Source organism: Antechinus flavipes, chromosome 2 (genome assembly GCF_016432865.1).
Source record: "Antechinus flavipes isolate AdamAnt ecotype Samford, QLD, Australia chromosome 2, AdamAnt_v2, whole genome shotgun sequence".
NCBI classification, from domain to species: Eukaryota; Metazoa; Chordata; class Mammalia; order Dasyuromorphia; family Dasyuridae; genus Antechinus; species Antechinus flavipes.
The window spans coordinates 531,427,498-531,442,567 of NC_067399.1; the positions used below are offsets into that span (position 1 = coordinate 531,427,498).

General features: G+C 32.2%; 1 protein-coding gene across 1 annotated transcript in view; it reads right to left on the bottom strand.

The window, feature by feature from the left end:
- The window catches only part of ADAM10 (ADAM metallopeptidase domain 10), a 145,399-nt gene that overhangs the window by 100,666 nt on the left and 29,663 nt on the right, over positions 1-15,070 (bottom strand). The window contains exon 2 of the mRNA XM_051980730.1: positions 1,858-2,008. Coding sequence (XP_051836690.1) covers positions 1,858-2,008 — 151 coding nt within the window. The remainder of the gene's footprint in view (positions 1-1,857; positions 2,009-15,070) is intronic.

A 15,070-nucleotide genomic window follows, 5' to 3' on the forward strand; every position in this document is an offset into this window, starting at 1 on the left:
TTGTAGCTTCTTCCTCTGAAAACTCTTCTGACTGGCCCCTTTGAAGCTCTATTTATTTGAGAGAGAGGAATTGTGGGATGCAAGAGAGAGGGATTATGGGTTTCTCCCATAGTGCTCTCTGGCCCTAAGAGCTTCAAGGGAGGTGTGAATTCACAAAGTTACAAAGTTTACTTTGTGAATCTCCCATACTTGTGAATTTCAATGAGTAAAGGTGTAAACATAAGCACTGTATTAATTAGTTCTACTTAGTACCTTGTTTCAGGTTCTGGCCCAAAATATCTTCTTTTAAGATCAGATCAATAATCTTATCAACTCTAATGAGTTAGCAGTTTGTAAAGATTCCAACATTACAGAACAATAATATTCCATAATATTCATATACCACAATTTATTCAGCCATTCTCCAATTGATGGGCATCCACTCAGTTTCCAGTTTCTGGCCATTACAAAGAGACCTGCCACAAACATTTGTGCACATATAGATCCTTTTCCCTTCTTTAAGATTTCTTTGGGATATAAGCCCAGTAGTAACACTGCTGGATCAAAGGGTATGCACAGTTTGATAGCTTTTTGAGCATAGTTCCAAATTGCTCTCCAGAATGGGTGGATGTATTCACAATTCCACCAACAATGTATTAATGTCCCTGTTTTCCCACACCCCCTCCAACATTCTGCATTATCTTTCCCTGTCATTCTAGTCAATCTGACAGGTATATAGTGGTGAGGTAAGTTTCTTAATGAAGACTAATGCAAAAGTGGTACACAAAACAGATGATAAAGACAATACTAAAGGCAAAAAACTCAATTAAGATGCTACTGCAATAACTCAATCTTAAGTTAAGTCTGATTCCTAGAGGTAATCTAGTTAATCGGATGAACATTTCAAAGAACAGTCAAGATTTTGCAAACAACTGACTTGAGGGAGAAAAGAAAATTAGAAGAATTCAAAAATGACTTCAAAATTTTATCCTGAAATGATTGCAAGAATAATGGACAAATTAAATCTCATAAAATTCTGACTTTAAGGTAGTCAAGAAATATAATGCAGATGATACTAAAGTTCCTCATCTATTAAAAAAAAAAAAAAAACCAAAAACCTCAAGTTCCTGATCTGTAAAAGAAATTGAATAACTTGCCAATGACACATTACTAGTAGTTTCAGAAGAGGTATTAGAAGTGATACCTTTTGATTATTGCTTTCGTGGTATTTTATTTAAGTATCAATTCCATGAATATATAAATAAAAGGCATATATAGGTACTTAAATAAATACCTACACACATAAATACATCTATAAAAAGGTTAAAAATTACTAAAATAAATTCCCTAGAATAGCAAATCATTTGATACTGTAACACATTTAACTTCAGATATTCTGAATTTTTATTATGTCCTTACTAATATGAGATGGACAATCTATTTATTAAAAAAGGAAAACTAAAAAATGCATCAGTCAAATTTTCAAATATTATCAATTTCTTTTGTAGGAAAAAATATCAAGGGGGAAAATTTGACTTTTACATTTTGGTTATGTAAAAATAAACTTCAAATGAAATAAATGATAAAAAGAAAGACATGATGAAAAATTACAAATAACAAGAATGGTCCCAAAACAGAAAAAAAAAAAAAGTGGTGGACTCTAAGGTATGAAACAATATGCTGCTTATATTCAGACTTTTTCAACGTGTGACAAGTTAGGCTGATTTTTTTTCTCTTCTAACTCATTAAAAAAAAAAAGTTTTAGTTATATGAAAAAAGCTCTTGAAGAAAAGGAAGAATATGTTGTAAATTTAAGTGAAGTGAAAACAAAACAACAAAAAAAATCAATACAAATTTAATATCTTAACAACCACTCACCTTCCATGTGCATGAAAATCCAGGCGTAAAAACTGGTCTTCATGTGAGATTGCTCTTTTGGCACGCTGGTGTTTTTGGTGTAAAGAATCCACATCATAAGACAATCCTTCATAATGTCTAATGTGTTTATTTAATGGATTTCCATACTGACCTGCAGACAGAGAAAAAAACTGATCAAATACTTGAACATTTATGAAAACTCTCTAGTATTTCATTCCTCATTTTCATTTTCATATACACACACACACACACACACACACACACACACACACACACACACACATATATATTTATAAAAAGGGTAAAAAAGAGCAAGAAATAAGAGTCTGGACAATGTAAGAATTCTTGGTGCCACTTCTGACCTTATTAGTAATGTATCTTTCGCAAGTTATTCAATTTCTTTTGCAGATCAAGAACTTGAGGTTTTTGTTGCGTTTTTTTGGTTGTTGTTTTTTAATAGATGAGGAACTTTAGTACCATCTGCATTATATTTCTGACTACCTTAAAGTCAGAATTTTATGAGATTTAATTTGTCCATTATTTTTGCAATCACTTCAGGATAAAGGAATTCTAGAATTGGATCAGAAGACATGAACCAATAGTTACTGGTATCACAACAGTATTTAAGGACATTATGATAAAGAACACACTCTCACATTCTCTAATGTTTTTTCACGTTCTCTCCATCTCCCTATATGCATATATGTGTGTATATAAATAATCCCAAATGTTACTGTGGAAATGTAAGCAGATGATTGTACAAGTTTGGGAACATCCATTATCCATTATTATATTATCCCATCTATATAAAGCGGAAATTGGACTAAATAATATCTATGGCCTCTTCCATCTTTAAAATTCTAAATTATGTTTCCTCATAAGATCATATCTACCATAATATGCCTGCTATATAATATCAGAATTAAATTTCAGAACTAAAAAAAAAAATTCCAAAATTAGATCAAAGAAATATATTTTTCAACAAAGTCTCCAGCTCCCACAAACAGAAACAATTTTAAATTCAAAAAAGGAAAAAAGTAACAATTCCTTCAAAAATGCATTCTATTCTATTCTGTGGGGGGGAGGGGAGGATATTTTGTTTTAAAGCATTTTTTCTACTATACTCTCCCTTCAATCTGCTATGTGAGGAAAAAGATTTTAATTCCCCCAAGAAATATTGTTCCCAAATAAATAAAACTTTCCAACAATAGCTTATAGCATGTTAACTCTTTTCCCTATCTTACTCCATATTATTTCAAGTACCAACATATTGAATTTCCATTTAGGGGATTAAAAATTTTCAATTTGAAACGCCTCAGTTAATAACTACTTTTTAGGATTCTCACTGTTATCTCAGCATCTATGAAGTATGAACAGAATTCATAACTTTTGAAGTTAACTATAAATATTTTTAAAAGCAGTATTTCAATAAAGAAGATATATCCAAGAACTTATTCATTTATTTCCTCTCCAAAATGTGTGTGCGCACGCACACATGTGTGTATTTCCAAACAATTCTAAGGTACTGCAATATATAGGAATAATGACAAAAGACCGGCAGAAGTAAAGTAAACATATGATTTCAACAGAGCAGGGATGTTCTTGGTGAGAAATTTTCTTTACCAAGGCAGGCAGGCAGGCAGGCAGGCAGGCAGGCACTTTGGAATTTCTATTCTTCCAAGTTGCCTAGAACAGTTAAAGTTTAAGTAACATGCCTTGATCACATAACTATTTATGTCTGAAACTTGAACCATCTTTCTGGCTCAAGAATCCAGCTCTCTCATCATTTACTTGTCCATATATATTCTCTCTCTCAATTTCAAAACACAGTTAACCTAAATAGGAAAATTAAAAAGAAAAGGTATTGTTTTAAATCTGCAAATTATTTAGGAACAAAAAGCATTTTTTTCAAATGCCTATCTCAGTCCCAGATTACAGATGTTAAGACAAACTCTCTCTTTCTTGGTAGCTGAAAGACTGCAAGTGCAAAATTGAATCTGCCAAATACAGTCATAGAGCAGGACAGTGTCAATTTCCATTAAGTATTTTTCTTTATTATAAGGCTAATCTAACACATATTCTATGATTTCATTGTATGACCAATATTCTGTTGCTTGTTTTCTCAGTGTGAGGAAAATATTGGGAGGGAGAGAGTATGGAATTCAAAATTTAAAAAGAAAAGAATGTAAAAATATCAAATGAGAGGAAGAATAGAAGATCAATATAATTCTTTTGCTTGCCTATATTTCTATTTCAAAAAAGGAACTGGGAGGTGGCCTATGGGAAGAAATTATGACCAAGAAAAAAAGCATCAATGAAACAATAATAAATATATAGAAATCAGTAGAAGTTTAAGAAAGGGATGCAGACAAGTAGGTTAGTTTTAGAACTACTGTTCCAAATGCTATGCTTAATATAGTGTTCTTAAAAGTTATTCAAAAGAATTCATGGTTTAATATACAATCCTTATTTTTCTTATCCTTTGTATATGGAAATATGTTCTTCACTGATATTTATTAAGTTTTGTATTTTTTTATAAGAAGAAAGGAGGGAGGGAAGAAAAGAAAAAAAGGAAGAAGGAAAAGAAAAAAGGAGGGGAGGGAAGAATAGAAATTGAAAGAACCCTAGGCTTAAATCAAGAGAAATCTGGGAATGACAACTGTGGCTCTGACACTTGCTAAATTGAGTATGCACAACAAGCAAATTCGCTTAACCCACTCCCCTTCCCTTGCTAAAAAACTAAACCAATATACAGCTGCTTTATTCAGATCCACTATTAAATCACAAGAGTGTAAGAAATCCTAAAAGAAGCTAATAAACTGACAAGGGAAAGATAAAAGGGCAAAAGACTAAATCAGTTAATGTTGACTCATTGAAATAAAAATGAGTTGAACAAACAAAACCAATGTAGTCAAGATTAGAAGGAAAGCAGAAACTTGGGAAGGAAATTTTTTTACACTGTTTCAATAAAAGCCTCATTTCTAAAATGACCAAGTTCTCTATATAGAACTAATTCAAATTTGTAAGAATACAAGCCATTCCCCAACTGATAAATGGTCAAAGGATATGAATAATTTTCAAAAGAAGAAATTAGTCATTTCTATGCTTAAATCACCACTGATTAAAGAAATGCAAATTAAAATAACTCTGAGATATCCCTTCACATCTGTCAGATTGGCTAAGATTGACAGGAAAAGATAATGATAAATGGGTCCAAAAAACTGTCATACCTTTTTTTAATACTTGCCATAACACACAACTGATTCATACTAAACCTACAGTCAACCAAAAAACAGAGATCACCTTCAAACAAATCATCTTTCATCTTGTATGTGGCTAAGTTGATGTTTTGAATCAGTATAAGATTTTACATGTATCTTTAGTAAATGTCATCTAATTTTTAGCTCCATGTTAGTCCATTAAAATCTGTATGGATCTCACTTTGTAATATGTTAGTTATCACTCCCTTTTCTATATCACCTGCCAATTTAAATTTGAAAAGCATGTTTTCCCTCTAAGTCATTAACAAAAATATTAAACAGAGAATCAAGTAAAGACCTCTGGGACATTATACTGGAATTGTCTTTCTAAGCCGACAATTAATTATTGATTTTTGGTTCGTTTAACTACTACTATCCATCTGTACTGTCATTTATTTCACATCTGCTCTATTCGCAAGAAAAGCATAAGAGATTTTGTCAAACACTTTACTAAAATCCAAGTAAACTATATACATGGCATTTCTCACATATAACTTATTAAACATGACAAAAATGGAAATAAGTTTTGAATATTATCAACCAAAAAGACAGACTTTAAGTGCCTATAATGAAGTCAAGCACAATAGTAGGCACTGGGAATACAAAAATAAACGTGCAACGCAACAATCCTGCCTTGAGGCATTTATAGTTTACTAATGGAGACACTTGCATGCACACAGGCGTGCACACACATACACATACATATAAAATATTTTCAAGTACTCAAAATACACATGTGCAAAATGAAAGGTTATGTTAGATTTCTTCAGTTCTAGAACGATGCAATCCACTCTGCACCCTTTAGCCTTCTCTTTATATTACCTTCTATATTTGAATAAGGCATATTGATCAAGAGTCATATTTAGTCATTGGATTTATCCTACTATTTTTAAGTGACATATATGAGATCAAATTTGCTTCCTTAAAGCTAGAAGTGAGTGACCTCTCAGTTTCAGATGAGAAAACTGAAGTCCAAAGACGTTTTATATGCCAAGGCCACACAGCCAGCAAATACCACAAGAATTCAAATTCAGGTACATTGATTCTAAAACCCCTGAATCAAACTGAGAATTGCCTCATTCCACAATGTGTGAAGTCAGTATCTGGAAACAATATTCTTCATGATTCCATGGAAAAACAAAACCAAAAAAAAAAAAAAAAAATCTGTATACTGGGTATTTTAGTAAAAAACGTTTTCCTATATGAACATCTAATGATGCAATAGTCTAGTTATATCCTTCAATTTTAAAAGCCCAGAGACACAGTCCACTATTCAGAAACCTAGCAATATATTCCACAATCTCTCTCCTTTAAAGACCATACATTACAGACATTAAAAAAAACACAGGATTAGGAATAAGAACATCTTAGTTTTAGCTGTAACATCAGTGGTAATTAAATGTATCAGACTCGACAAATCATAAGCTCCTTAGGCCAGTTTCTTTAAGATCTCTGAAGGATATTCTAATCCTAAAAACTCTCTTTGCAAAACCAGCATAAACTTTTGAAAGATCTTTAGCCTAAAAGATTTTATCAAAATTTACGAGTTGTTTTCTATATGTAAGAACTACAAAGGAAGAAGCTCCAGGTTAAGTCTCCTCTTTTTCCCCCTTCCCTAAATTTAACTTTACAATTAATTATTCAACAAGAAGTATTTTGAAAATGATAATTAAATATAAAATCAAAAAAATAAACTATAGAAGCAAAAAAAAGAACTTCATGTTTTTCTCCTTAAAGAAAATAATGCATTAATTTCATCCAATTTTTAATTAAAGGTAGAGATTATATAATTATATTAAATAATAAATGCTGTCATAAATAAGATATAGAAGAAAAAAAAAAGAGAAATGACAACCCAAGTCTCTGAAAATTATAGCCAGAAAATTAAGAATTTCTATGACTTAAATTAAAAAAAGGTAAAGTCAAGAGGAGAAAATATAAGGACTACCTGAAAGCTATGATAATTAAAAAAAAAAAAAGTTCATACAGTAATACAAGAAATAATTCTATAAAACTGTCCTAAAGTGTTAGAACAAAAAGGAAAAGTAGAAACTGAAAAACTCACCAATCATCACTGGAAAGAAAGGAAAAAACCTGCAGGAAACATCATAGTCAAATTATGTAAGCCCCAGGGCAAAGAGAAAATATTAAAAGCAACAAGAAAAAAATTCAAAAATGGAGAAAAGACAATTAGAATCACATAAGAAGCCAGCAGCAGTTACATGAAAAGAGCAAAGGTCTTGTAACAACATATATCAAAGAGTAAAAAAACTAGGAATGCAACCGAAAACATGCCAAAGTTAAGCATAATCCTGAACAAAAGGATAATCAATGAATTGCCAGACTCTCAAGTCTTTTTTGCAAAAAAACAAAAACAAAAACAAAAAACAAAACTTGAACTTAATTGAAAATTTGACACACAAGATTCAAAGGAAATATAAGGTAAACATCAAAGACTAATACAAGAGACTCAATGATGACAAATTGTTTTATATATGAAAATATAAACTGTGTCTAAAATTTTGATTAACAATTGAATAGTTTGAAAGAAAGACTGAGGCAGAGCTGAGAATGTCATCCTAAAAAGCTAGACTGTGTAAGTAGCAAAGGGGAAGGAGGACTGGTAGTTCTAGAACCTTACTTTCTTTGAGAATAGATTAAAGAGTTACAGTACACAAGACAAATATGTGCACAAACACCTAAATTTAGAAAGAAATAAGAGGTAGAGGATAGAAAGGGGGAAGCTGATATGGGAGGGATTTTTTGAGGGATAGGATAAGGTATGTAGATTAATGGGAATGGGATAAAGAGGGAATATAATAATATATATGTGTATGTGTGTCTATTCACATACACACGCACATATACATATAAAAGGCTATAATAGTTTCCAAAATTCAGAAACAAGAAGGCAAGGATAAAGGGGAGGAGGGGCAAGAAGATAAGGAAAGGATAGGGAAGAGGGGAGAGCTAAGTAATAAGAGGGCAAGGTAGTCAATAGAAATAAAGCACAGAATGTAAGACAGATAGAAAATACAAGATACGCACACTAACAAAATAAGATCAGAAATAGAAGTTATGTAAAAAAAAAAAACAGAAGTAATAATCATGATCAAAGATTTTATCAAAAGAGAAAATTAGGAAAACTACACTATATGTCAACTATATTAATCAATATTATTTAAGACAATTTAACTTGACAGTACAGAGTTGAAATATTGCTGTGGTGCAAGAAATGAAGATTTGGTGGTGTACAAAAATGCAGAAAGACTTGGACTTTACAAGAAAAATGTCATCCATCCTCAGAGAAACACAGGACAAACATCTTCAAAGATGCATATGAATGTATATGTATCTATGATTATAGATAAATTCTATGTATATGTGTGTATGTATGTATTTGTGTGTGTATGTACACACACACACACACACACATGCATATGTGTGGCTGTATCTATACATACATATCCAGGCTTAATTGCAGTCTTCTGGAAGGATGAGGGCAGTAAAACAAGAAAAGGGAGAAAAAAAAAAAATACAGTAAAAAGTATACTGCAGAGAGCAAAAGAAAACCTACAAGAAAAGAAAGATGGTTAGTTCTGAACACAAAGTATAGAATTTATTACATAGGCTTTTTTGAAATGGAAATTTCAATATATATTTTGAATCCTCTCATGTTTCGCTGTAAACATCAATGTTTAATTTCTTTTCCTATTCTGTATTTAAAATAAAGGAAAAAATTAGAATCAGAGCATAAAAAGCAACTCTCTCAAAGGTTCTTTGCAACTTAAATCACATTCTGTCAGTTAAACATAACCTGGTACAAGTGGACAAGCTACTTTCCCCCAATTGGAATTCTTTACATTAAGCCTAATCACTAAAGCAAAATTAAGCCCAAAAAATCCTTCCTATCAAAATAAAGATCTAAAGCAAAAGTAATCCTAGGGTAATTGAAGTCACTAAACATGAATTTTGAAAAATAGCTAAGAAAGCTTAAACAATTTTTGAATGTTTGAATATTTTACACACCTTACTGGGGTATATGTAAAGTTTGTCACTAATCTCCCTAAAAGGAGGGTATGATGAATAGTCAAGCCAATGCTGGCTATGCTTTAAAATAAAAAATAAAAAAAACAAGGTTTGATTATTAAAAGATTCTAAATACCAATAAGAAATTACTAAAAAAAACTATAAAAATAAAACAACCTAAATAGCAAAATCTCATTTAATCAACATAAGCTATTCTACACAAATTTAACCAGATAAATGAGGTTTGAGACTTTTAAAACATCAAAATTTACTTTATCTTTAATCATTTTTATTAGTCTTCTGAAATTACATTATATATTCCCTGATTTTTTTAAAATTAAGCCTGCTAAATATAACCTTTTAAATGACTCTAGTTTCATCATTAGAATTATCAACTACTAAATGGTGATATAATGTTGATTACAATACTATTATGCTGATAGTTCTGTAGTCTTCTGTTAATTGTTATTACTTGCTATTCTCATTATACTTCTAACAGGACAGTTTAAAAAGCAAAATTTGGGAAATGGGAAAAGAGAAATAATGACCTCTTGTCACAAATATTGAAATATGTGGAATTTCTGGTAGCTATTTGATCCTCAGAGAAACATTTTCTCTTTATTCCTGGTTAATCCTTCTAGTCTAATGGGATGAAGTTGCTAACAGTCTGGGCACTGGAAAAAATGGAGCACTTTAAAATGATGCTTTATCCTCAGATGAGAAATTCTAACATCAGCAGTTTTTATGAGAAGCAGCATGGGACAAGGCTAGAAAACTAGCCTTGGAGCAAGAAATATTTACTTGGGTTGAGTCCTGCCTCTGACATATAACTGCTGTGTGGCATCTTTCAATGCCTAGATAAGTCTTTAAGACTATCAATTTGGACTAGGAGAAAAGTTTTCTGAACTGAAATTCCCTATTCAAATTAAATCACAGGTTTACCATCTAACCCAAAAAATGTTTAAGAATAAAATGAAAAAAAAGTAGGTGAAACATATTAAGTTAAAGCTAAAGATGCCAGGAAAAGATAATGATAAATGCTGGAGGGGATGTGGGACACTAATGCATTGTTGGTGAAGTTGTGGAATGACACAACCATTCTAGAGAGCAATCTGGAACTATGCCCAAAGTGCATACCTTGTAATAGCACTAGTATGTCTGTATCGCAAAGAGACCCACATCTGCAAAAAATGTTTGTAGCAGTTTGGCTTGGGTTGGGTTTATTTTTTTTTGGTAGTGGCAAGGAACTAGAAATTGAGTGAATGTCCATTTGTTGGGGAACAACTGATTAAGGCATATGAATATAATGGAATATCATTGTTCTATTAAGAAATGATGAGAAGACATCTTTTAAAAAAGCTTGAAAAGATTACGTAAACTGATGCTGAGTAAAGTGAGCAGAATCAGGAGAATATTGTTACACAGTAGCAGCTAGATGTGATCAACTGTGGTAGACTAGGCTTTTCTCAGCAAATGATTCAAAACAATTCCAATATACTTGGGATGGAAAAATGCTAGAGAGAGAACTATGGAAACTGAATATGGATCTAGGCACAGTTTTTTGACCTTTTTTTTTAGTTTGATTTTTCTTTCTCATGTTTTTTTTTTTGCCTTTTTGTCTGCTTTTTTTCTCCACAACACGACAAACATGGAAACATGTTTTTATTTTTTTTTAAATAACTTTTTATTGACAGAACCCTTGCCAGGATAATTTTTTACAACATTATCTCTTGGCACTCACTTCTATTCCGATTTTTCCCCTCCCTTCCTCCACCCCCTCCCCCAGATGGCAAGCAGTCCTATACATGTTAAATAGGTTACAGTATATTCTAGATACAATATATGTGTGCAGAACCAAACAGTTCTCTTGTTGCACAGGGAGAATTGGGATTCAGAAGGTATAAATAACCCGCGAAGAAAAACAAAAATGCAAGCAGTTTATATTCATTTCCCAATGTTCTTTCTTAGGATGTAGCTGCTTCTGTCCATCTTTGATCAATTGAAACTGAATTAGATCTCTTTATCGAAAAGATCCACTTCCATCAGAATACAACCTCAAACAGTATCGTTGTTGAGGTATATAATGATCTCCTGGTTCTGCTCATTTCACTTAGCATCAGTTCATGATGGAAACGTGTTTTAAAAGCTTGCACAAATTTAATCTAAATCAAATCACCTGCTCTCTTGGAAAGGGGGGAGATGGTGGAACAAGGGAGAAAAATTTGGAACAGTCTTATAAAAATGAATGTTCACAAGACTATATGATGATCAACACTGATAGGAATGGCTTTTTTAAAGTTTTAATAGACTTTTTCATTATTATAGCTTTTTATTTACAAAACATATGCATGGATAATTTTTCAACAATGACCTTGCAAAACCTTCTGTTCCAACTTTTCCCCTCTTTTTCCCCACCTTCCTCCCCTAGAGGGCAGGTAGTCCAATATATGTTAAAGTATATGCTAAATACAATATGACATGGGTCTCCTTCAACCATGAGGTGATTGAGGGCAACTCCAACAGACTTTGTGATGGAGAAAGCCATATGCATCTAGACAGAGGACGATGGGGACTGAATGTGGATCACAACATAGTATGTTCACCTTTTGTTGTTGTTGTCTGCTTACTTATTCTTTCTCATTACTTTTCCTTTCTGATATGATTTTGTGTATGTGTGTGTGTGCAGCATGACAAATGTGGAAATATGTATAAAAGTACAGCACGTTTGGCATATATGGGATTACTTGCTCTCTAGGGGAGGGATGGAGGGAAGTGGGGGAAGAAAAAAATTTGGAACAAAATTTTGCAAGAGTGAATGTTGAAAATTATCTTTACATGTATTTGAAAAAATAAAATACTACTGAGAAGAAATAAAAAGTTAAAGCCATACTTTATCCTTAAACAAAGACTATAACAAAGTGTTAGGTCAAAGGAAAGTTCAAAAATACCAAACTGGAAAAAAAAAATCTATATACACTATTTAAAAAAAAAAACCCACCCTCAAAATCAGTCAACAAGAATTTATCAAGTACCTACTATGTGTCAGGCACTGTGTCAAGCACTAGAAATAAAGCAAAAAAATAAAAAAGTCCCTTGCTCTCAAGGACCTCACAATCTAAAAGAGGAAATGACATGCAAAAAAAATTATGTACAAACAAAATATATACAGGATAAATTGGAGATAACTAACAGAGGGAGGGCATAGCATTAATGGAAATGAGAAAAGCCTCTTTTGGATGAGGGATTTTAAGTGGGGCTTACAGCAGCCAGGACACAGAGACATGAAGGGAGAAAATTTCATGTAGGCAACAAAATGCTCCAGAATTAGGATGATGACAAGGTGGCCAGTGTTAATCGATTAGGAGTCCGGGGAGGTAGAAGATCCCAAAAGACCAGGGTGGGAAGAGGGGAGTGGTTAGGAAAATCTTTGAACATCAAAGGATTTTACATTTGAACTTGGGAGATGATAAGAAGCCATTAGAATTTATTGTTTGACTCAAAATAAGGGGCGATCAATATAGTCAAAACTTTAAGAAGATAAATCTGACAGCAAAATCAAGGCTGGACTAAAGTGAGAAAAGACCTGAGACAGGGAAACCCAACTACCAGGTTATGATAAAATATAGTACAAGCATAAGATGATAAGGGCCTAAAACAGCCAAAAAAGAGAAGTGTGATATGAGGTATTATCAACAAGCCTCAGCAACAAACTAAAGGAGTGAAGGGTGTAATAGTGATAAATAGAGGATGATACCAAAGATGCAATTCCAGCTACCTGGGAGGATAGTAGTACCCTAAATAGTAAAAGAAAAGTTAGAGGAGAGGGTTGTGAAAGTAAGATAATGAATTCATCTTTGGACATGTAGAATTTAAAATGTATAAAGAACATTCAGTTCAGGATGTTCAATAGGCAATTGGTGATGTGAATCTAGAGGTTAAGAGAGAAGATAGGAATGAAAAAAATAGATCTGAGAATCATAAGCTCAGAGATAATAACTGAAATCTATGGAAGCTGATGAAATAATCAAGTAAAACAGTATAAAAAGAGGGAGGAAGACAGAGCCTTGGTAGATGGACATCCAGAGTTAGGAGGCTGGATGAAAATCCAGCAAAAAAGATAGAGAAGGAACAGTCAAAAAAGTAGAAAAAGAACTAGGAGAAAATGTGATTTAAAAACCCTAGGTAGAAAAGAATATCATGTACTGTTTGTGGATGTATTCTGATGGAAGTGGATCTTTTCGATAAAGAGATCTAATTCAGTTTCAATTGATCAAAGATGGACAGAAGCAGCTACATCCTAAGAAAGAACATTGGGAAATGAATATAAACTGCTTGCATTTTTGTTTTTCTTCCCAGGTTATTTATACCTTCTGAATCCCAATTCTCCCTGTGCAACAAGAGAACTGTTTGGTTCTGCACACATATATTGTATCTAGGATATACTGTAACCTATTCAACATGTAAAGGACTGCTTGCCATTTGGGGGAGGGGGTGGAGGGAGAGAGGGGAAAAATCAGAACAGAAGTGAATGCAAGGGATAATGCTGTAAAAAAATTACCCTGGCATGCGTTCTATCAATAAAAAGTTATTTTTTAAAAAAAAGTAATCTAATACAGGAAAAAAAAAAAAAAGAATATCATGGAGAAGAGTGATCAGAAAATTATCAAAGGCTACAAGAAGTCAAGAAAGATGAAGACTGAAAAAAGTCATTAAAACTGACAATTAAAAGATCATCAGTAACTTTAAAGTGGGTAGTTTCCATTAAGATGAAGTCAAAAGCTTTAATATAGAAAGTAAAGTTCATTTTATTGGTGTTATTATATTATATTCATATTATATATATATATATATATATAATTAATATATTATGTATATTATATTCAAATAAAAAAAGCACACATTGTCCAAAAAATTTAATGCAGATTTTGGATTAGACATTTTAATTTTACTTCCATTATCACCATTAACAAAATTGATTATATAATCTTGAAAATAGGAGGGGATTTGGTGTTTGTTTGTTTTAAGCCACTAAGATGCTAGGAAAAGATAATTGGTAAATGTTACAGATGTGGGAAAACTAACACCACTGCATTATTAGTGGAGTTGTGAACTGATCCAATTATTCTGGAAAGCAATTAGAAACTGTGCCCAAAAGGCTATCAAACTGTGCGCACCCTTTGATCCAGTAGTGTCTCTACTGGATCTGCATCCCAAAGGAATCATAAAAAAGAAAACAGAGGCCCAGATATGCAAAAATGTTTGTAGCAGCTTTTTTTTTTTTTTTGTAGTGGCAGAGGAACTGGAAATTGAGTGAATACTCACTAGCTGGAAAATGGCTGAATAAGTTATGAACTATGGATGTGATGGAATATTATTGTTCTACAAGAAATGATGAACAGGCTGATTACTGGAGTCTTACATGAATTGATACTAAGTGAAATGAGTAGAACCAAAAGAACATTGTACATAGTTAACAATATTATGTGATGATCAACTGTGATGGACTTGACTCTTCAACCATGAAGATTACTTGATAATTCCAATAGATGTGTGATGGAAAAAGCCATCAATGTTGCAAACTATCTTTATATGTATTAGGAAAAATAAAGTTATTATTTAAAAAGCCAGAAAATATTTAAATATTACAAATCTTCCCACTACAGAAAAACTCAATTATAACAAATGAAAGGGTATAATATGAAGCTAGAGTTGGAACACTTCTGTAACTCAGAAAAAATTAGTGATAATCAGAATGTTTGAGAAGAGATTTTGCCAAAGACAGTTCTTAAGATCCAGAAGCCCTAGATGCCAAAATAATTTTCTATATTTCACAGACAAGTTTTTCAGAAACTAATTTGACTCGTATTTGCAACACTAAATATGTTTCTTGAGCTTAATCACTGAAGGGCTTACTTGTGGTGTTC